Source organism: Gobio gobio (assembly GCF_949357685.1).
Source record: "Gobio gobio genome assembly, chromosome: 7".
Taxonomy (NCBI): Eukaryota; Metazoa; Chordata; class Actinopteri; order Cypriniformes; family Gobionidae; genus Gobio; species Gobio gobio.
In genome coordinates, this window is record NC_137103.1 from 29,813,821 (window position 1) to 29,838,313 (window position 24,493).

The 24,493-nt window shown below is 37.9% G+C and overlaps 1 protein-coding gene across 2 annotated transcripts; it reads right to left on the reverse strand.

Annotated features, from left to right (window-relative positions):
• Window positions 1-2,095: 2,095 nt before the first annotated feature.
• tbx15 (T-box transcription factor 15) lies at window positions 2,096-24,493 on the reverse strand. Of its 2 annotated transcripts, none has more exons than XM_079821613.1 (8): window positions 23,978-24,493; window positions 19,520-19,727; window positions 16,427-16,528; window positions 13,776-13,947; window positions 10,410-10,577; window positions 9,723-9,787; window positions 8,462-8,559; window positions 2,096-4,313 (listed from the first exon to the last, which is right to left on the reverse strand). In XM_079821613.1, the coding sequence occupies exons 1-8, from the start codon at window positions 24,177-24,179 to the stop codon at window positions 3,478-3,480; spliced, it is 1,851 nt and encodes a 616-aa protein (XP_079677739.1). In that variant the 5' UTR covers window positions 24,180-24,493; the 3' UTR covers window positions 2,096-3,477. The 2 variants fall into 2 exon arrangements, with proteins under 2 accessions (XP_079677739.1, XP_079677740.1); XM_079821614.1 differs by lacking the exon at window positions 23,978-24,493 and adding an exon at window positions 19,821-19,869 and having other exon boundaries at window positions 2,112-4,313.

Here is a 24,493-nt window from a genome sequence, read left to right on the forward strand (position 1 = left end):
AAAGGGTTTGAGTGACTAATAATCAACATTTAAGCTGATAAAATGTTTTATTTAATGTTAACTGTTTGGCCATTAACTTTTAAATGCATCATCATTATGCATTAATATTAGGAGGGTCTCCGCATAAAAGACGCACGACTGGCAGATGCTACTGCATTTCTCTCAGATATGGTAGGTAAATTAAATGTGGAGACAACTGTGACAAGATGATTGACATGCCAGTTTACGGTGACAGGATGTGCGTAACTAAGCGACAGAGAGCAACCGTTAAAGATGACGTGATAGTATGTCCCAAAGCTTGTATTCTGCTACACACTCAAAAGTATGTACTTTCTTCACAAAAAGAGTACAATCCTTTAGGGCGTAGGCGAATTGGGACGCAGCACAAGGCCCACTATAGTAACCTTACGCAGAAGCTATTTTCTATTTTTCTGTGAATGTGTGAGACTTCCGAGAGAAGAATAACAAAGTGCTGTAAATAGTAAAACTATTTGTGCTGTGTTTATAATTACGAAACTACATTAAAATAATAGGGTAAGAAATACCAGTTTCCAACATCAAGCAGCATAATGAGCTATTTTGTACAGCTAAGAATAACGGATGACACCAGAAGCCAGACACATTCAATTTACAAATGGCCACACCCACTCTTACATGAAAAATAAGGTGGAGAGGCCTCGAAATATCAGAAAGATTACACAGCCTAGGTGCAAAATAGAACAATTTGATTGGTTGATAAATCTGATCATCTGAAATTAGATTCTAATTATTATTCGTACTGTAGTAAAGGGATTCGCTGGAGATCCTGAAGGTGCAGAGCTTAGATCGACGCATTTTACTTGTAAAAGTCAAGCAATAAAATCTGATGAACATTTGTTTGAGTATATTCATTTTGATGCGCCTTAAAATTCGCTGAGAAACTTTTATTTACTCAAATAAGAAGTTTAGGCCTAAGTGCTTGTAGAATCATGTGGAAGAGAAACACAAGAGGGCAATGGTTTACCAGAAATCTTATCTTACAGCTATACTTCAAACCAGCTGTGCAGATTGTCATACTTCCGATTTCCCAATTAAACATCTTTGTTTTTATCACCCTTTTTCATTCTTTCAGGACTGAATTGTCTGAACTGATTTAGATTTCTGTCAGGCTGATTGAATGGCATAACATTTCTTAAAGGTCAAAATATCTTGCCAAAATGATTTATTAAATAGCCTTATTAAAAATGTAATAAATAAAAATGCGTTAAAAGAAAGAGAATATAAGCGATTCTGGTGGATCTTTGTTGTAACATAGCAATGTGTTGTTGTTGTTGTTTTGGGGGTGGGGGGGTTAATGAATTCAATATTTCTAGAATTCTCGCTATATTATTTCCCCTTTACACTTCTACATTCAGATTCCCTAAATGTACCTGTCCATTCTGGGTGTGAGAAGGCATTGTTAATTTTTACAGAGGACAGGCAGATTTTGGCAGAGCTTTGTTTCTAAGTACCAGACAAATAAATGTGCATAATTATTGGAAATAATGTCCAGACAGATGGAGATGTGCCAAATTATGAAATCATGCACTCTTCAATTACATATCCAGTCATTAGAGCTGCACTTGGAAAACAGGTGTTTCTAATACAGAGAGATGTCTCCACGGTCTTCTACCCCGTTTACTTTGTGATGATGATTCAGATATGATATTTCATGGCTGGAACCGAGCACATGATGGGATGTGATCGGAGAAAGAAGAAAAATAAAGAGGAACAGAGAGAAATAGAAAAAAAAATTACTCACTTCTAAAGACATCCATGTAATGGATGCTGATTGTGCTTTTAAATCAATGAAGTCTGTGCCGGGATAATGAGGACCAATACCCAGACATGAGAGAAGAGATCATAAATACTGTAAACGTATTAAGAGCAGACATATTAAAACCAGAAATGTAAAAATTACCCACATCCAGCGTCTAACATATTCCACTTTTCCCACTCGCCCCCATTCAATATCTTTAAACAGGTGGCATATTTATATGCATCACCACAGTGAAAAGGATGAATTTGAGCCACATGGTCTTCTCTTTCTTCTTTATATCAAAGAGAACAGCAGGATAAACCCTTTTGTTTTTACACGTTTATTTTTTACACATATTGACTTTCAAATAATCATTTTCAGTTTCTCTTTATCTCAAGCCCATGATAATAATAAAGGGGAAAATAAGAGGGCATGAGATAGATTTGCATTTGATTAGTAAAAACAACTTCTTTTTTTGTAGGACTATATGGTTTTCAGATTGTGAGGATGAGAACTTTATTTAGATCCGTCTGCTTTCTGTATGACCTTACGTGTATGGATTAACACATTTTTAATTTATTAAACTATTCAAATACATAAATATTTACTTGTGTAGGTCCATATTTCGATCTGTGGTGATTTCTGATTTAAGATCCATCATATACTGCATGATATAATTTCAAAACCACAACCAAAAGCAACAAACCATGCTGGATTTTTTTTTTCAAGAAACATAAAGAGGACTTATAATGTTTATTTAATGAGCTTTATGTGCTTGGCACTTGTATTTACAGTCTTAAAAGCCTAAAACAACATTTGTTCATTCCTCCCACACTGGTTTTAATTCAACATACACTGGCCATATAACTGCTTAGCATTTAAATATATTCATTTACAAACACTCCAAAGCATATACCTTAATTACCTTGTCTTCCTATGGTTTTTATCCACACAACAATTTAAAACCTATGTGCTTTACGTGCATTCACTATTGTTTATATGTTTATGTTCCACTCAGGATATGGTTAAGCCATTTCCAAACCAATAGGCAAAGGTTCAGCATTTCAGTAACAGAAACACACAGAGAGCCTGTTATTACAGGAGGATTTAACTTTGCCATCCTGAGAGAGTCATTCAGTTTCCAACAATGTATCACAACCTCTATGACAAGCATTGTATATTATCAACAACAAAAATGTCATACTGACAACATTTATTCGTCACAGTTTTGAGGATATGTTTTGTTCTGGCTGATGTCTCTATTCATGTTGGACAGTTATGGGGCCATTATTGCTGTTATTATTGCACCAAATATGAATCCTCACCAGAATCCACCTCCAAAAAAATCGGACCTCATTTGAATAAGTTCAGTTTTGCACATCGTTGAGGTCGGCAGGTCAGCAACAACAACAGTTGAAGAGTCATTTTAAGCTCATATATCCATTTGCTTTGACGGCATATTATGTAAAAGATGAACACAAGTAACACTTTAACTCCATTTTTAGTCTGATGAGTTATAAGGCAATGAGATGGCGATTCCACATTGAACGGCTGGTGTCACCAATGTCACGATGGCAAATGCTCATGCCAATGTATCAGGCAATAATAAAACTCTGAAAACCCTGTAAAGCTGAGCGAAAAACTGCAGCAGCTGTTAGTGTTTTTATCTGTTTTTGGTTTATTTAACTTTTCCAAGCGCTTCAAACCATGTGCATGGACATCTGTGAAGAGGAGCCATACTGGCGGCCGTCACAGCTGCCGGCCCCCTGCTGGCTGCTGGCAGGGTTGCCGATCATGTGCATACTGTCCATGCCGCTGTTGGACAGGTATTGGCGTTCGGCAAATGCTCCAGCAGAGGAGGAAGAGCACAGTAAGCCACCCTGAGGCTTCTCTGGGCTGGCAGCCAGGCGCGGTGATGCCGGGAAGTTGTATCCGTACAGGTTGTAGGGATTGTGAAGGGAAAAGGCGTTGTATGTGCTCTGCTGCACGTGATGATGGCTACCAGAGAACATATGCGCGGAGGACGGGGATGAGCCGGATGAAGCTGATGACCCAGAGGCGGAGCTCGCTCCTGCCTGCATGACGTACTGTAGCTGGGATGTGGGAAAAGAGGCCAGCTGACTTCCATACGCATCCATCTTACCCCCGCCGCTGCCACCGCTGCTGTTACCAGCAGCCAATGAGGCGTGAGCCCCTCCCTGCATTCCTGCAGCGATGAGAGAGGAAGTCCTCTGAGGCAAGAAGGAATCGGAGGCCTGGGCGGAGGTTACAGCGCCACCTGTGGTCTGGAGACGGCCGTAGGAGCCGTCGGCCAGTCCTCCGTAGCCCTGCAGGGCGGCCATGTTGCTTCTGGCACAAGCGGGGTACTCGGACAAGCCCAGGTTACACAGCTGGCTCTCCCTGCAGCCCACATTGAAGGTGTTGGGTGCCAGATGGAAAGTAGGAGGGGAACAGGAAGGGGAGAGAAGGTGTGTCGCACCAGAGGGAGATGGAGTGCCAGTGCTGGAGGTAGTGGGAGAGGTGCCAGTGCTTCCTCCTGAAAAACATAGTCAGCAAACATTCAGAAACATCCAAACCCCAAAGACACACTGTGGATACACGTTCCTATGCATGAAGAATAAGTGCACACTCAAGAGGAGAATGGTGAGACAGAGCCAGCTCTGAAAACACACGCACTGTCCAACAATCACACTGAGAGCGTATCTCTTATTTCATCCCATGGACCACGAGCAGTCACTGTGGCTCCTTAGGGAGAGCATTTCATCTGGTTACAAGAGAGGCCTGTTCAAACCTGGCAACAAGTGCCACGAATTAACCCATAATGGAGCGCTCATCTCCACAGTGCTTTTCTACATAACAAAAATCTTTTTAATCTTTAAAAAGATTTTTTAATGGGGAAGTTCACCCAAAAATGGGAATTCTGTCATTATTTACTCACCCTCATGTCGTTCCAAACCTACATGACATTCTTTATTCTGTGGAACATATAAAAGAAGATCTTTTGATATCACGCTGCGTCCCAATTCGCATACTATCCGTAGTATTCAAAAATAGAATTAGTATTATCGTAGTATGTTGAAAAGAGTATTTCAAAGAGACCCGGATGAAGTCAGAATCCGAAGTGCAGATCGACGCACACTCTAACGGCTGATATTGCCCACAACCCAATGCGAGTTGGACGAGGATTCGATTAGAACTACAAACGCGGATAAAAACTGTTAGAAAACTACAAACATGACGGGTGTGCGAGTCCGACGGTTAAGTAGAGAGGTTTAGATAAAGGGGTTTGAGTGATCAATTATCAGTATCTAACCTGATGAAAAGATATTTATTCAATGTTATCACCTGCAGCAGCATTGTGAACTTTTGTAATGATACATTTGGCCATTACCTTTTAAATGCATCATTATATTTAAACAGCAAACACATGAGGAGAGTCTCTGCATTAAAGACCCACAAATGGCAGATCAACGTGTGTCTATATTTCTCTCAGACACGGTAGGAAATTAAACTGAATGTGGAGGATTTGAACTGTGACGATGATTGGCAGGGCAGTTTAAACGGTGACAGGATGCATGTAACTAAGCAAGGGTCCGTTATAGATGACTAAGTAGTATGTCCCAAACAAGCGGCAACCTCCCCCAGTTTCTCTTGAAGCCAATACGGAAGTGACTTAAACTGCAATTCATCGACTGGCCTCTAGAGACAGGCTTCAAAAGGGAGCAGAATCTCATCGAGCCCCATGTTAAAATGCCCAGCTTTACAGTTGTTTACAGCCTGGTTCAAATTGTGGTTTTGGTCTATATATCTAATTTTGCGCTTCATGACAACAATGAGGGGGGTGAATTTTTTTTATAACTCATTCGTTTACATTATATAAAACCTAAAAGTTCTGTATAATTAAGGGCGTGGCCACTTTGAGTGACAGGTGGATTGCCGTTTGTCTGTTAGTCATCACGTCACCTCAGCTCCACCCACGTCCCGCCTCTTTGCCCATTTTCTGTTATCCGGGAGTGACGCGCAATGACAGCTGCCAAGATGGCAAAGGCCAGCTCGACCATACTTTACGCTTCAAAACTGCTCTTCAGAATCCTATGGCTGACGTCACGGACACTACGTCCATATTTTTTTGTACAGTCTATTGTCCCAAAGCTTGCATACTCTTCTGCTACACACTCAAAAGTATGTACTTTTTCTTCACAAAAAGAGTACATACTTTTAGGTCGTAGTATAAGTAGGCGAATTGGAACGCAGCATCAGTGTTTTTTGTCCATACAATGAAAGCCAGTGGGGTGTTAAAATATCTTGTTTTGAGAACAGAATAAAGAAATTCATACAGGTTTGGAACAACATGAGGGTGAGTAAATAATAACAAAAAGATTAATTTTCATTTTTAGGTGAACAATCTCTTTAAGGTTTATAGTTAAAACGGTAGTAAAAAATAAAATCTGGGCTTTTTATAGTTAAAAACTGAACTAACAGAACCAGAATTAACTTTCTTCTTTGCAGATTTAGGTTGTCAGTATGATTGATTGGACGAACACAGTATGCAGCCTGTTTAAATAATGGCTTGTCTCGCTCTTGCACATCAGTTGGGCTCGAATATGCCTGATTGTACCATTCAGTTTAACCTCAATAAACCTTTCAGACCATGAGTATAACAATAAAACACTCTTCTTCACTCCAACAAACACATTTTTCTGTCGCTGATTTAGATTTTTCCCTCAAACACGGAAACAAAATACAGTGTGTAAAAGTTTCTGTGAACAGCAAGCACTGTTCAGATTATGATTGATTGTTTGTTGCTTTACAACTGGCCATTGCATTATAACACAGCATTGTTTCACACTGTATACATCCGGCACCGAAACACGCACACTGTGCGAGACGATGGGGTTAAAAGCGGGGTTTAAAGAGACGATAACCAGAGGTTACGCGCAGTGTGAAAATCCCATTACATGTCTTGTCAGCTGAAACCATCTCAGGGATACTGTGACAAATGTTGAAATCAAATGTGGCTTGAGTTTAAGAATATGAATGTCTGGTCAACAGAACACTGGCCTTTTTCTCTCAGTATGACATGCAGCATTTGGGCATATGTTCATAGAGGGAAAAAATTTACTGGCACATATGCACAGTGAATAAGTCAAACACATGGAACTGAATGATAGCGGTGGGATATCTACCACATATTTCTTTATTAATGAGAAACTGGCCAGCACTCAGTTTGTTGTTTTGAAAATGTAGTCTGGTCTATGGCTCGGAACGGGAAAGAAACTAAATAATTCAGAACTCTCTTGGCTGAGGCTTGGGCCAGCTCCATATGCGTTCGATAATACAGCTGAGTCGAGTTCTGGTTCACTCGACGTGGTTCTGTCCTGTTGGCTAAGGGGAAAGGAGACGTTGTGGTGATGTCATGTTTTTCCCCTGTTGTCAGGCTGGGGTGAGAGAGGCTTTAGCAAATGCTTCGAGAAAAACTAATTACTCAAATGGATCTGCATGTACTTCTTGAGGGCAATTGGTTTGGGCTGGGGGTGGGATGGAGGGAGAGAACACGCGTTTTGTCAGCCGTGCGAGAACATTAATTAACATTTAATCTGTTTCGAGAAGTTTGTGATGACAAACAGATGTCTACTCAGACAAAATACCATGCTCACATTACTCTGACCTTATGACGAGAGAGAAAAATAGTTACATCAACATTTGATCATCTGGGTCATAACTAGCTATGAGTAAGAGATGATTTTAGCAATCAGACACCTGTAACAGCAAAATTCACAGGAAGACTTTTACTTTATAAATAATTCAATCTGTCATCATTAATTCGCCCTCATGACATTTCAAGCTTCAAAATGAACACACAAAAGTACCTTAAAAGTATTTTAAAAGAGGCCTAAACAACTAGGCGCTAAGTCTTCTGAAGTCATACAATAGCTCTGTGTGTCTGTCTACTTTACTGGATCATTGAACCAATAACTGCTTTAATGCTTTTCCACCATTCTCATTGCTTAACCACTCCACTCCCAGCCGGTACGGATATGGTTTAATTTGTCACTGTGTGAGGCTGACAACGAACCTCATTTGTAATGTAATACAAATGCGTCAGTCATTACATTGGTAACGCAGACGAGATGTAAATGGCAACTGCGTTATGGAGGACGATCAGATATTTCTTTAAATTTGACTATTATTATTGTGTTATTGCAGCTTTTTGAGTTGAACTAGAGAACTGGATCAGTTTGATTAGTGAACAGACAAAGATCAGATTGATAATTATTTTCATGAATACTGACTTTTAGTAATGGATGTTACATTAAGATTTTTTTTTTCTTTTTTATAATGAATGCATATTGGCCTCTTTTGTATATAAAGTTATAATATGGTTTTAGGGTGAACTGTTCTTTTTAATGGGCTGAGGAAGTGAAATAGCATTTGATCTGTCAAACAGGCATATAGACAACCTCACTCTTGGACACAAAAACCCAAGATTGTCCAACTCGTCCCACCCATTGCAGAGCTCCCTACAAGCTTAGAGTCATTCATAAATCCTCTGTGGTATGTGATTGTTGTGGCCACACAGTAACTTAAAAAATGATGTATGAAGCAATATTTTGAAATCCGTAGCATCTGTTATTCAAGTAGACATGTTATAAACATCTCCAGTCACAGGGACCATGCACATACCTTGCTGTTTCTGCATGTTCGTGAAGTCCTCAAACGTCAGCGTCCTCACTGGAGGTCTCCAGAAAGCATATGTCTCCATTATTGCCTCCAACCCAGTCCTGCACAAGGGATAGTGACAGAGAAAGCCGGAAGAAGAGACGTGAAATGGCAGAGAAAACAGGTGAGACAGTCAGATTATGCACATGAGAAAAAAGGGAGAAAAAGAGAGGGGGAGTTTGAGGAAACTAGAGCCTGTAAAAAGAGCAGGTTTTTACTGTGCACATAAATCTTGGTGATGTTTCATCTCTGCTCTGTACATGGGTCCCCTTCCTGTGTGATTTACTCCTCTTTGCAGCGCTCCCTGCATCAGCCCTCGCCGCACAGCTTAACAGGCAGTAATTCTCTACTTCTTTCTGCTTGTTAGTGAGACGCTCTAATGACTGGAGCAATCCAAATACTGCTCACCAAATGACAGATCCTTCCCCTTAATATCCCAAATAAGAATTTACAAAATTGTGACTTCCCTTAAAATATTATTTATATCTTGGTTAAGCATAACTGATTCCATCGAACATCAAAAGCTAACATTACAACTTAATCTGCGGTTTGTAAACCAGGATGAGAAAGATTCAGTATACAACTGGAACTGTGGTTATTTTGTGACAGATCAACTGTTTTGTTGCATACAATTTTTTTTTACAATTTTTATTGTGAGGGCAAGAGCGTTTTCTATATATATTATCTTACTCCTGAATAATCTTTTCATCTCTATTTTTCTGCAATGAAAATCTAACGCCAGTTCATAAATCAGGCGGTCTATTGTCTGAAAAATGAAAAAAGATGTCTCAAATATCTGTGGCGATAATACTCTCCAGATGGAAGTGTGCTTTCATGTGCTGAGGGTCTGTCTCAGACTTTCTCGCAGTATTCTGACTCGCATCTTATAGAGACGGAGCAGTGAAGTGCAGGGAAGTACAGCGAGAGGGAAAGAAAGGCGAGTGAAAGGGTGGGCGAGATTGAAGGGAAACGAGAGTTAAAAAAGCGAGAAAAGGAAAGAGAGGCATTTTTCTTTCCCCTGCCCTCAATCAGATCGCTTTATCACAGATCGACCAGGTTTTCTTGGCAGCTGAACGAGGGAGTGATTTTAATGTAGCAGGACGTGGGATTAGGAGGGATCTCCTAGGGTTCATATCCATATGAAAGGCCACTGCCGAGATATGTGTGTATTTGCACACACAGCATGGACAATACAGAGCAAGGGTAAGATTTCCTGAAAATCTACCTGTTTCTCCCTGAGTCCCGGAATCCTTTGGCAAATGGGTTGCGGTCGATCTTTAGACGGGTAATCTGTTATGAGAGAAAAAGTCCAAAACAGACTCATTTAATAATATTTTGACATTCAGACACTTCAAACACATATACAATGTACTAGCTACTACAACTACTACTACTAATAAGAATAATATTAATAAACATTAATAATAAATGTAACAAAAAGTCTTTTTTTTAAACTGATGCATAATATGGTTATATTTCGGGATGCACAATATTAGCACTATCTTGGTTACTGGGCAAATTAGAGAGGATTTAATCTTTTTTTATATATATTATATTATTGAAATATTTGATATATAATATTTTAGATATATTAACACTCACTTAAGGGTAATCTTTTAAAAAACTAATATTTTAATATTTAACATTGTTAAATGTACTCTAATCTTTAGCCAATCTCAAAGTGAATTTCCCTTTATCATACTAAAACTTATAATGTTGTGATGCCTAAATTCTCTTGTATAATATAAAACAACTGAGTTTAGGATTGGTCATTTAGACAAAACTGTATAGAATATCGAACATAACATGAAAATAATTATTGGCTAGAATTTTATGTTATTATGCCTATCAAGACCTGAACTATGCGTTTCATAGTCACAGTGGTGCTGTACACTGACAGTCAGTAATGGACCTGTTGGTTCTGGTAGGCTGTGACCGTAGTGAAGACAGTCTCTGGGAAGCTGAACGTCTTTACTCCTTCCCCTGTAGGAACAGGTTTGGTTGGAGAAAGCTCGCTGCTGAAGTCTTTCCGGATCACGTGGACACGGGGCTGATACTTGTGCATCGAGTGCAGGATGATCTAGAAATAAAGAGTTATTTCATCAACTTCTCTGCCACAACCACAAGAGCGCACTTACACAGCTGTATGGATTAAATGTCTGTGGCATAATGAGGCTGTGAATATCAAAGCTGCTTGGACCAATATGAGAACATGCTGTATCACAGTGTGTACACATGTTGATGAGATATGAATCAGGCCAGCTCGAGGGCGAGTATCTCACACCGATGTGTTGGCGTCAGAGCATGGAGGCTGTAGCCTTCCCTCCGGCCCTTAGTCTGTTTCTAATTACTCCCAGTGTCAGTGTGAGTCTCCTGGGTCCACCGCAACCGAGGAGGTCAGGCAAGAGAAGAGAGGCCTTTGCAAAACAGCTTGATCACAGTAAATTTAATATTCCAGACCCCATCCACCCCCCCCCCCCCTTCCTATCCAATCCAAATGCACAGCCCTGTGCTGCCCAAGGCCAGACAACACCAACTCAATGAAAACCGACTGCATAGAGGAAGTGTTCAAAGCCACACTGCTGTAATTCCACAGATTGGAGATATTCAGGATTGAGAACATTGTGTGTGGGACCAATAAGGAATTTGCAGGTGATATCGGAGCACAAAAATGAAACAATACGAGTTGCCGAAGTTACACTGTGCTGATCCGAATGTAAAACAACTAAAATTTCAAAAGTTGTGTATGTATATAGGGGGAGGAACGTGAGGTTCATATATTTCATGGCGGCGAGGTCCCACACAGGACGTTCCAGGGTTAACTTCAATTCCGGCCCTCGCTCGCCCTCCAGGCGAACAAAAAATAAAGTCTCTTTTTACGAGGTTGTGGTATAAGAAAAGTCCCCTCTCCTCTTCCTGAAAAAACACCAGCCTGCTGCAGTTGTAACACCCATATGTTATTACATTTGTCAGAATACTCGAGTGATAGCATCAGTGACTCGAGTCAAAACAGCCCCATATGCAGAGGAGATGCCAGTAGAGCAGCGAACTTTGCAGACGTGGCCATAAGGCAAATTATTTTACCCACACCAACCCTGCATCTAAAATACTGATACGCTGTATCTTTTGGTAAGGAATATGCAGCCTGTCATGTGCAATTTTTCTATACTTCCTTTCTGTGCTCTGACTTTACAGCCCTATTATACTGGTCACGGTCAGATGTATGCATCGGCTACTCTACATAAATTAAAAGTGGATGATAACATTAATCAAAATAACGTTATTGATCTGCTTCAAGAAAAATAAATAACTGATATAAATCGATTGCTTTATGTTGAGTTAACTTTGTTGTTGTTGAAAATTTGCTATTGATTGTATGGAAAGCTATGAAGGCGACATATTGCACATATTGGGTTTTCAGCACATCCAACATACAATAAACATGATGGCGATGCTCAACAACTAGATATTTAAAGAAAGAGATGCACTTACAGATGTGTCTAGCTAACATCCTATGAAACATAACTCAATAGGGCTAGCAACAGAACACCACAAATACAAATAATACAATAAACATTAAATTATTAATTAGTGAGAATTATTTATGCTACAGTGCATGATGGAAACCTGTTATAACATGCACAGCTATGACCAACAAAAAGAGATTTCTTGTAATCTGTTTGCATGCATTGAAATTAAGTTTAATTAACTAAAAATCAAGAATTGGTCCCGAGACCCAAGCAAAAACAATGCTATGCTAACCTAAATAACAATCACCTATCGGTGTTAACCTGGTAAAACCGAGGGATTCAGCTTGAATAATATCTGTCAGCTGGGTTTTGATTAAGAGAGACTTATTAAAAAATTCAACTGGACAATAAATGCTCATTGCAAAATTACTAATATTTATACACTGGGTTCTCTGGGACCCCAAACACAGTCAATCTCAAAACATGAGGAACTATTAAAACAAAACATGAGGGCTAAGCCTTTAAAACCATACTGAGCAAATTAAGCACATTTGTCTTGTGGGTCTCATTATTCTGGATAGAGCTGGACGTATCACCTCATTTCTCAAAGTCACTGCGACGATACATAATCAAGACAACCTAACAAAACGTGCTGGGGATGAGTGTCATCTGACGGTCTGATAATAAAATCATCCCTGTGCACTCACTCCCTCAGCACAATGCCACAGACCAGAGCCAGGCTCTGGACATTCACTCGAACATTGAGAAAAGACGCACTGGACACAAAAAACAAAGATCCTGAGGACATACTTGAAACAACTTGAATACATTTCCAAACAATAACATGCGCTTACATTTCATTTGTTTTCAGCTGTTGTTCAGCACAGACACATGGGGAATATCAGTCAAGTACATGCAAATCATTATTTTTCCAGTTTTGCCAGTTCTTTAGAGAATACACTGAATAATGGTTTCTTGCTTGAGAGAATATACAGATGTCTTCGGGGGAAATGGGGGTTGTTATCCATCAACTAGTGTATGTTATGAATACAGAAAATGTGAATAAGCAGGTGTATGCAAAGTCTTCTAACTTAGACACAAACATTTAATGTGCAGATATTGCATTTGATGTAGTATAATGTGTTGGTTGCCTTTACTTTTTTTTATTAGTAATCATATGCATGAGTCAGTAAGATTTTTACACTGTAAAACATTTCAGGCCTCTCCAATGTAACATTTTCTAGTGACTGGTCACATCTAAATTTTTCAGTTGGCCAAATTGAATTTCTGTGAATAAAATTGTATCAATTCACAGAAATTCAATTTGGCCAACTGAAAAATGTAGATGTGACCAGTCACTTGAAAAGTGTAAGTATATTATGCACATCAAGGCTACATTAATTTGATGAAATGTTGGAATTACAGTCTACTATTTGAATATTATTTTAAAATGTGATTTATTCCTGTGATGCAAAGCTGAATTTTCAGCAGTCTTTAGGGTCACACGATGCTTCAGAAATCTAATATGCTGATTTGCTGATTTCTTATTATTATCAATGTTGAAAACAGTTGTGCTACCTAATATTTTTGTGGAACTATGACACATTTTTCAAGATTCTTCAATAAATAGAAAGTTCAAAAGAAATAGAAGTCTTAATAAATATCTTTACATTTGATTAATGTAATGCCTCCTTGCTGGTATTAATTTCTTTTTAAAAATCTGACTGACCCCAATCTTCTGAAAGGTAGTATATGTAATATATAAATACTGACATCATTACATTAACTGTAATCAAATGTGCACTCACATGGCCTTGATCATCCAGCTCATTGTTGGTGAGTTTGAGTTTGTCAAAGCTGACCACTTGTCTCATCCAGGTGTCTCCTGAAGCCAGTGAATCCGGGTGGATATAGACCCTGGGCGGCACTGGGGAATCTGCGTTACCCGCCACCATCCACTTTGAGCTGTGATACACATACCTGCAAAAATATGCGCATAACTTATACTCTGTTCCAGCGGCCCATAAGTCAGTGTTAATATTACCAAAAATTACTCATATGCTCTCACATCCAAATTTTGATTGTTCAAAATACTTCTAACACACCATACAAATTCAAGATAAACATTACATCCTATTGAAACTGTGTTAGACTGCAAATAATAACCTGTACTAAATGGTATGTAAAAGTATGTTAACATTACCATAATTAATGGAAAACATTAACAAAATGTGGTTTTGGGCATTCCCTCAGCTGACTGCCTGAGACACAGCTGGATGCCTTTAGTTCCGGTCATGCGCACAGTTGAAAGTGCTTAACTGCATCGCCCCTGCCAAAGTCATCACCTAGCTCTCAAATATGGACAAAACTCTCATTTGGCCCCTTTTTGTTATTGCTTGGCAGCATTAAACATCCTCTGTGTCTGTCTCATTCTCTCCCAGAGCACCCCACTACTGCGGACATGAACACACGTGCACGCCACAGCCATTAATCTGTTGGGTCTAAAGTTTTATTGATAAAGGGCATATATATATATATATATATATATATCTGTACAAAAACATGTGCTTTAACACAAACACTCACATGTTGTCTGTCCCTCTCACACATACACATATAGTGCCAGGCGTTTTTGTAATTTCCTGTTTGGAGTGCTGTTTGGGGTTATGCTCTATGTAGCAGGGAAAGTGTTAAAGAAAAAGGAAACCTAAGACCAAAAAGGACTGGAAATTTGATTAGCCCTCTTTCATCTTTCATAAATCTGCCATCTGGCACTAGCACAATCAATAAAGATCCAACTTTATGTGACACCTTTTTGGACAGATGGTGGAGCGAATGCCCATTAGAGTCCAGCAATATTTAACACATGCAGTACACTGTACACATGCAGAAACATTTACATACATTCAGATGACGTGAAAAAAGCAAAATGGCGTTGTTATTATTACTGTAAGGACTCTTCAGTCAAGTAGGCTACAGAAACAAAATGACAAGGCTAAAAACTAATCTACACATACCAATAAAATTTTTTCTAGCAGTTCATTACAGATATGCTTGTGGTTTCTCATATGCACAACACAGCAGCAAATAGACCAAGTCATATATTGGGATACACTGAAGTGTGCCTGAAGTAGACAGTTGTACAAAGGGAAAAAATAAATAAGAGACAAACAGGCCCAACACCTAGATGAAGAAACGCAAAGGCAGCCAGCGCGCGTGGGATATTTGGGAATAATTTAGCTAGAGAGAGCCTCCAACAAGGATCCGAAAATCTGGGCCGCTCCGCATTTTCCTATTTCTTCTCTCAAATATAAGCCATACCGAATGCCCACATTAAAGAGTAAAGTAATTCAAGTAACACGTAAAGAAAGATTTAACAAGTCTAATATAAACTCTATGTCCCTTAAAAAGGGCAGTGCGCCTAAGTAAAGTGAGTAAATTCCAATAAAGCCTGCGTTTCCAGACCCGAGCCCTCGAGACACATGAGGCATTCCAGTGACAGCTCTTTGCTCCGTTTGCAAAGCCTTGTGGTAAATTCCCCAGCCAGGAAGAAAATCCTATTTAATTTTACAAGATCTTTTGGCTTCTAAAATCCTCCATGATATTTAGGGGCTCTAAATGGCTCTCTTCAAGGCCAGTCCTCGAATGGCTGTGGTTGTATTTTCAGTAAATAATTACATTAAACTACGTTTAAATGAACTGGAAGATTATCGTGTTGTCCACTTAAGTGTCACAATGTGATTAACATATTAACATCCACAATAAATATATTTTTAAAATCATTACCTTTCTAAATATACAAATATAATAAAGTATTGGGTTTTGCTGTATTAATAGCAGACTAGTAAAATCTTGAAACACATTTGATCTAATCTTTTGTCGCTATTCATCATTCTGATTTGAGTCGTTTCCAGTTCTGTTCTCAGACATCAGTGTGTGGGACAAAAGCATAAACACAACTCAAATAGTTTCACTGAACATAAACAAAAATCAGATGCGTTTATTGATTTATGGTGTATGTGAACCTGGTGTATGGTGTATGGTGTATCTAACCTATTGTATGCTGATCATTATGCCTCTATTAAATAAAAACTGACTTAATTTGGGAAGACTTCAAAAACTTGTAATGAAACATGGCACATGTAATTATGGAAAGGACAAGTGCACTACAGCAAGCCGTACATGCATGCAGGCTTTAGCTGTATTCAAGTAAAGCTTGTCTGTAAGCATGTGTGATGGAAAGTTGTCATGGTGAGAGCAAAATCACAGGGACACACTACACCACCTGCAATGCTGATACGGCAACTCGGTCAGGATTGCCGTCAGTGTTGCACATGAATCTCCCAGCCCATTTCAAAAGGGTTCAACTTTCCAGTTTATAGACAAATGTCCAGTCAAATGTGTTATTTTCCTCTTTACTCACTGCATGCTAACAGAGCTACACACTCCCTGTGCTTACCTGTATCTCTTGTTGTCCACTGGTACAATGTCCATGGCAATGTAATACTGCTGATGTGGATCCAGTCCGACGATTTTAACTCTCATAGCAGGGAACATTCTCCTGAAATAGAAAATAATTAATGGTCACATTTTATATTAGGTGTCCTTAACTATGTAGTTACGTCAAAAAATAAGTACAATGTACTTATTGTGTTCATATTGCATTGCAAAACACTTTTGCTGCTATTGAGTTGGGATACAGGTAAGGTTGGGGAGGTTTAAGGGTGGGTCAACTTTGTAACTATTGATGTAATTACAGGAATGTATTACAGCTGTAACATGCAGGTTTTTAAAATATACAATTATAATGTAAAAACATGTATGTACACAATAAGTGCATTGTATCAAATTATTAATTTAAATGTTAACCTAATATAAAGTGGCACCAAATTAATATTATTGCATGTGTTTCTTGAGCAAGTCCAATTGCATAAACAGTGATGCCTTGTATTTTTTACAAATAAAAAATAGTGAAATGAGAATAAAAATATTGATATAGGCTACACAAAAGCAAAGTTAAAAGTAAATAAGACTACAAATTAATTAAATGAGTGAAAAAGAATAGCACGTGTTACAGTGATGTCTATTATATCGAAATATACCATTGTCTGACACCAACAAAAGCATAAAACAAGTGTTATTCTAATTATTCAAATCTTTGAAAGTATCAAGTCTTGATGACCATTAGCAAATAATACTGTGTAAAAGAAAGAATATCAGACAAATCAAAGAACTCAGAAATGTCTATAAAAAGTTCAAACAAACTAAATTGAACAAAGGGCCCATGTCTAAAAAGACATCTTTAGCTAATTCCTCATTTTACACTTCAAAAGCAACTTCTTTGTCTTTTCATTTTAACGTCATAAATCTCTTTGTTCATAATGAGAGAAAAGTGTCTGGTCGCTCACTTCCACCCCCCTACACCTCTAAATTTATAGGGTTATTATTAGCAGGGCATAAAATACACAGGGCTATTCATGAAGTCGTGTTAAACGCATTCAAATCAGAGGAATTATTATTTCAGGCTCCATTTTTGACTAAACATATACAAACGAGGAGCCTATAGTAGGCTACAAAATGTTAAATGGTTTGGACAGGAGTTACTTTGTTTGATAAATGATTCCGGTACAAACAAAATTGTTTACTGTTCCAACGAAAAATTGCTACACTCGGAAATTACAGCAGTGCGAAGAATCAGAAGAATGTGTTGATGATGGAAACAGTAAACATAGCAACATATCAAAAGTTATTGAGTGAGAAATATTCAATAGTTTAAACAAACTTTTATCATGCTAGTTTTAGAGTTCAGATCTACATTGTTTCCTAAAAACTTTTTACTGTTGACTTTTGTTTTGTTTGTCTTTATTACTTAGCATATTCGTTTTTTACCAAAACACATTTTAAACGCTTTATTTTATTTATATCAGTAAATTGGGGACATAATTATAACAACAACAAAAAAGATATTAAAATAATAGATACTCCGATGCGACGTCTAATAATTCGCCATTGACATTATGGGCTCGTTTAACGAGGTTCGTTTTTTTTTTACTTGTTGCTAAGCCACAACATAGAGTTCTATTAATAAGCTCTATTTTACAGCCTTCCAGTGCAGTCAGGAAGTATTCTTAAAGTTTACCCTGTGTTTTAAAACAAGGAAGTACACTAATAAATGGAGACATGTTATCATGTTGGTTTGATCGTAAAGTGTAAAAATGGCACGGAAATACCGGATAATCACCCCAAGAAGAAAAAAAAAGGCGAAAGGTCTTACTGTGAACTATGCAGGTTAAGTTATATGCTCGGTTTGGGCTGTAATTGATGCCCAAAAGAGCAAGAAAACGAAAAACATATTTCAAATATAGCCTATTAATTAGAAACAGTTGTTGTTGTGCTGTTTCGCCCACCGGTTGGCCTATAGGGTTGAGTAAAGTAGTGGAATAGCCCTATCGCCGTGTAGCTATAGGTTGTGGTTTGTGATTTGCGACTGCTGCCCCCATGTGTAACACATTAGCGCCCCAAAACACTGTTTTCATGTTTTCAGTCCCCGCGCGCAGTCACATCCCTTTGCCAAACAATGGTATGTTACCTTGAGCTTATTTGCGCGTGTGGGTCAAAAAGGAAAAAAGAGAGTAGGCCTATAGGTCTATAACAAATGTTCGAGATGGTTAAAAAGATAATTTTAATAAATTAAATAACTAGAATTGAAATGTAATATTTGTAAAATCGTTGTTGTTTTAATACAGTTTTGAATGAGTTCCCTCGCTTCCCTCTACAAGCACCTGAAAAATAGGCTATGTCAAGACGTTTAGCTACTTTTAATGATCCTAAAAATGACAAGTTGTGTAGGCCTATCCATAGGCTATTTAAATGTTTTTAAATGTTGTACACATCCTCAATGTATATTTTCAAAAAAAAGTCTTCAGACTTAACTATAAAGGTAAAAAAAATGCTTTTGAAGTGAAAAATTAGGAATTGGCCTTTAAATGATATTAAAATATTAATTTTGAAAAACACAATGAAATCTTTGACTCATAAAAATAATAAGCAATAATAAGCTTGACTTTTTTGTATCATGGTTTTCTTTTGGCTCATGCCACAAAAAAATGGCTAGCTGCATGTTGGTTATGCCACACTGATTTTGATTTGATTTTTAATAATCATTATATAGCCTATTGCTGCTTATTTTTCAAAAGAAATAGCCTAATAAAATATTATGTAAAACTATTTTTGCCAAAAATGATGCCACGAATTAGAGTGTTTTATAGGCTATTACAAACTTTAAATTCAGAATCTGAAAACATGTTAATCATAGAGAAGGTATGGCTATAGGCCTATAATTTCAATCGTATTGTAATGTAGCTAGAATAGGCCTGTCGGACAAGGAAAAAAAATAACTGCCACGATCAAAAACTACATAATTTTGTTTAATTTGCTTAAATTTGGTTACATATGAATAAACAGGCCTATTTAAAAACAAATGCTGCCTACTGTCGGGTCCAATATTGAAATGAGATCAATACGATATTTTAAGTTTCATAAAAATTTATACCTTCCTGCCTTTGTGATGATCATTTCTGTACCAATGTCGTGGAAGCGTTTCCACAGGTCAGCGCACTGCAGCTCCACCTGAATCTCCTCCATAGAGGTTGAGGGTGAAGGGTCGCAGGCGGCAGGGGTCAGGTCCGGCGGGGAGCCGAACGAGCAGGACGTCCTCTCCGCCAGGCCCTCGCCGTCAGAGCCCGGGCTGGCCTCCGAATCTAACGGGCATATAAAATCATTATAAACACCAGCAGCAGGAAGGAGGCCTCGGGAGGCCTGTTGGCAATATTTAAGGGTTAGAACCAGATCACCTGCAGCCGTAAAGGATAACGACTTGGATTCACTCAGACCATCCTGTGTTGCGGTCTATGAATGTTACATTTAATAAATAAATAAATTAAAAAATATATATATTATTATTATTTATATATATATATATATATATATATATATATATATATATATATATATATATATATATATATATATATATATATATATATATATATATATATATATATAGCAAAATAAAATAAAGTCAAAAATCTGATTCAGCACATTGTCTGCAGAATATTTCTCAGCACATTGGCTACATGATTTTGGACACGCGTGGGGTTAACCAACAGACTATGACATTTTTCCCAATTGGTTTGTTGTAGGCCATAATAATAATAATAATAATAATAATAATAATAATAATAATAATAATAATAATAATAATAATAATAATAATAATAATAATTCACAGAACGAATAGAAGATAGTTGATTAAAAATGTGATTTATGAACGAAATTGTCGATCACATAAAAGGTAGTCTATAGACGAAGCGTTGATCGCAAGATATTTGTGTCCTCGTTGTTTGCCGTTTAAATGTTTTGGAGGAAAATCCGCCAATCTTGCGCAGAATCGAAATTAGATAGGCCTATTTGTAGTCTAACTAAAGCATTTAAAGCAGTTTACAGCGAAATGGTTATTGGAACTACCACACCAAAAAGCATGCACTTTTGAGTTAGATGCATTATGGTTTAGGCTGATTATTTACAGATTTTGCAACCTACAAAGGCTTATTGAAATGATGTGGATTGTGTTGGCTGTTCATGTCATGCAAACGAGGCTGTGCAACCGTATGAGCTGCAGAGAGACTGGCCAGCAGCCCAGGCCAAACCGCCATCGCCCCGTGCACAGAGCCCTCTGAGGCCACGGGAAAGAGGTTACGGAGCCCCAGAGCCCGAGTCAGAGAGTCAGACTTTTCATCAACCTCATGAGAGATTCAATCAGCGTAATTACAGTAATGAACCCCATCGTCTCTTTCATGCGATCTCTCAGGCATGTCCTCAACTCCATCCAAACCCGTCAATGTGCTGTAGTTACTGAGCTGCTGCATGTCAATGAGCCATTCCACAAGACTAATACCCTCTGCCAGAATCACGTACAACATAACACAACAAACTGTAGACTGGCTACCAGCGTCAGCTGCACACGCTAACGACAACCGATATTTTCAAAATAAGACCGATAAGAAAACTTCACCTTTACCCTGGACACGATCACACTGCTGACAAATCAGTCAACTGTCCCGGAGTTTAATTAGGTTACTTCGAACAAATGGCGTGTTCTATAATTAAAACGCGTAAAAGTGGAATGGAAACACCACTGTCTCTGAAGCAAATGCAAAAACATAATTTAGTATTGCAGAATAGCCTAGCTACTAATAATAGCAGATTCATATTTTCGTCTGCCCATTAATACCGCAGCACACCACTTTCATAAACAAATTCATTTTCTCTTCTTTAGTTGTGAATGACCTATTTTTTTTTCCTTGGGACAGAGGCGAACTAAGCATGAAATTGCAGAGTAACCCAATCCACCAGGAACAGAACCACCTGTTTCTGCTGGACTTCATTCAGTGTCTTGTAAGAGGGAGGTAATAAAAATAAAGATTAAGACTCCTTTTAAAATGTACACATCTGTCGTTTTTTATTTAGACTTTGTCTCTCTGGGAATTATGCAAGCGAAGGGTAAAAATGGTTTGAATGACATCGAACGTAATTTAGAAAACCTGCAAAATGCTAAGGGAAGACTTTAGAAATTTTCAATATGCTCTTTATTGAAGAATTTCTGTTTTTTTTATATATATATATTTTTTAAAGCATTGAATAAAAACAGGATTAATAATAATAATTCCATATTATAAAATTCTTACTGTTAAGGTTTAGTTGATGTCACTCAAAATAATGTCTTTGTTTTACCTGAAGTAGGCTATAATTCATCAAATGAAATATTGTATTTATTTATTTATTGCAAAACGTAGTCTTAGGTTGTGAAAAGGTTAAACTCATAATATCACATTCCTTTTTCAATGATGTGCTGATTAGAAAGTTACTATACAGTAGGCCTATATCTTAAATATAATGTGAAAATATATAAGAGTAGCATACTACATTAGGAGAGTATCTCAAGTCTAAAATCTACAAATCGTAATTAAGCTTTTAAAGTGAGAAAAATAAAACATAAAATCCAAATTTTCAAGTTGACCGAGATGAAAACCACGTAAGGTGACAGAATTCTTTGGGGTCAAAAACTGATTGGTTAATTATTTATTTAAAATTATTTTTATGTTAAAACGAATGATTAAAAACAAAACTTGTTGTTGACCTGCTCCACGAATATGTCTTCACTTCGCTGTCTAAAATGATTTTGAAAAGCATAAAGAGAAATTGAGTCTTTTTTCCCCTCTGTAATTTAATCAAGATGGGATCTTCATGGAACTGTAGATGTTTCAGAAACGTCGAAATGTGTCCATTTGTGTTCACTGAAGCAGTAGAAAAACGTAGAAACTCAAATACAGAATCATGTCATCCGTGTCTGTTTAGGACATCAGCCTCGAAAAGATGAGAAATTCATCTGTGTGCATGCGCGTGGGCAAGATAATATCGCGATCAATGTAGGCTATTTAGATTTGGCTTACTGAAATTATTGTGCCACGGTATTACAAATGAAACAATCTATTGTTGGTGTTTTATTATTATTATTAGAATCCGCGTTATGTCACAGCTGAACTATAGGCCTATTCCAATTGGTCGTGTAGCACCAAAGATGTTCTATCATGAACTTTGTTTGGTTTTATAATTCGTTAAGTTGGACAGAAAATGCTTTAAATATGTTATACCATTTGAATCTTTTGAATCTGAATCAAAATATTTTGGCTAACCTGAAACCTGTAGGCTACATGAAGGCTATAGATCCACTTTAAAAGGCAAAAATCCCTTTTGGGATCGTCGCATAGCCTAATTTGCATTAATGGTTTACAATTCGACATGAAATAAATGATGTGTAGGCTAGTTCTTGTTGCGTTAATTGACAACATTTTTGAATAGCCTACAATCCGTTATGGACACATGCAGGCCTTTGTGACCTTTTGGTCCGGAATGCGTAATTCATAGAAATCGAGTCAAATCTTGTTCATTAGCTATAAGTGTAAGTATAAGTTTAATAAAAATGAAAATTATAGCGATGCTACTCACCTGTTGCAATTGTTTTTGTCCTCTAAAATAAAATTGCCCTTTTGTTTCAGTATAGCCTAACTAACTTTTGTCTGTGCTCACCATTATTTTTTAAAATGTGGTGAACATTTATCCGGCGTCAATATCAGAATATGTACAGAAAGATCAGTCAGCAGCCTGTTGTGCTGAATTTAATGGTCTGCCTAATGGCAAATGTTCCTGAAGCGAGACTAATGAAGTGATGACTAACGTTGCAACAGTTGAACTACAGCGATGAAACCGAGAAACACACACACACACATACACACACACAGTTACAGTGTGTGCTGCTAGCGCCTGCTCGCATGAACTCACGAGAGCGCTTTTCTTTTGAGACGGGTTAGCGTGTACAACATATACAGAGCAGCCTAGTTTTAAACTGTACGTTCACGTGTCCAATCAATTTGTATAATATACAGCCTTCTGTTGACATCATAAAACATAAGACCACGATTTGACAAGTGTTAGGCCAAATTTCATTCAATTGCTTCTGTACAGTCTGAATTAATACCAATCATTTTATTGATGAACAAAAAAAAAAAATCCCATTACAAAAGTTCTAGACCGCAATAATGAAGGCTGTATAGCCTATTTCTACACTGTTGTATGAATTTGTCTTTATTTTATTTTTTTATTTCCCTGACATTGAAACGTCATATTTAGGCTAACTATAGTCTGTGCAAAGTAGCTAATATAAGAATAAAAAACACGGTTTGTTGTTGCATAAGCTATTATAACAAATCTTGCTTAATAGCCTATAGGCTAATTAAAGCGATGTCTGGGCCAGCTGCATAGGCCTGCATTTGAAGCATTTAGTTCAGTGCAAAACGTTAGTTTGTATAGGCTAAAAGCGGTCAAAAGTTGTAGCTATTGGATGTTTACGGAGTGCATGGCAATTCAGTTTGCCATGTCATCATTCACTAACCCGGATCGATATCCAGACAATTAGCAGGATCCTCGCCGTCTTCCAATTGTCCGTTGCTCGCGAGGCTCTCCATGGACAGCTCCAGTTCCTTTTCTTCCCAGCCCCGGAGCTTCCGCTTCTTGTTTGTCCCGATCAGGGCTTCTACCGAAAAGGCGTGCGCTCGTGAACTCAGCGCGGCAGCGGATCGTCTCCTGTCACTCATCTCTCCCACTGCAAATCCAACGGAGGACAAATAGAAACTCCGTACGGGCGGCAGGCGCAGGAATGCCGCACGCGCAAAATGTTTATATCGGGTGGATTTAGGTCTCCGGTGACGATAGTAATCCAAACCCAAGTCTAATGTATGCCCTTTAAAGGCTTAAAAATAAAAGAACCCATTCCCAACGAAGAGACTTTAGCTGAATACCTTTTCCGAGAAGATAGTTTGCTAATATATCTCGATGTTTTGCGTCTCCGTCCAACTTCTCTGCGTCTCTTTTTCTGTCGTTGAGTCCTCTCTGATTGATATTCACTTCT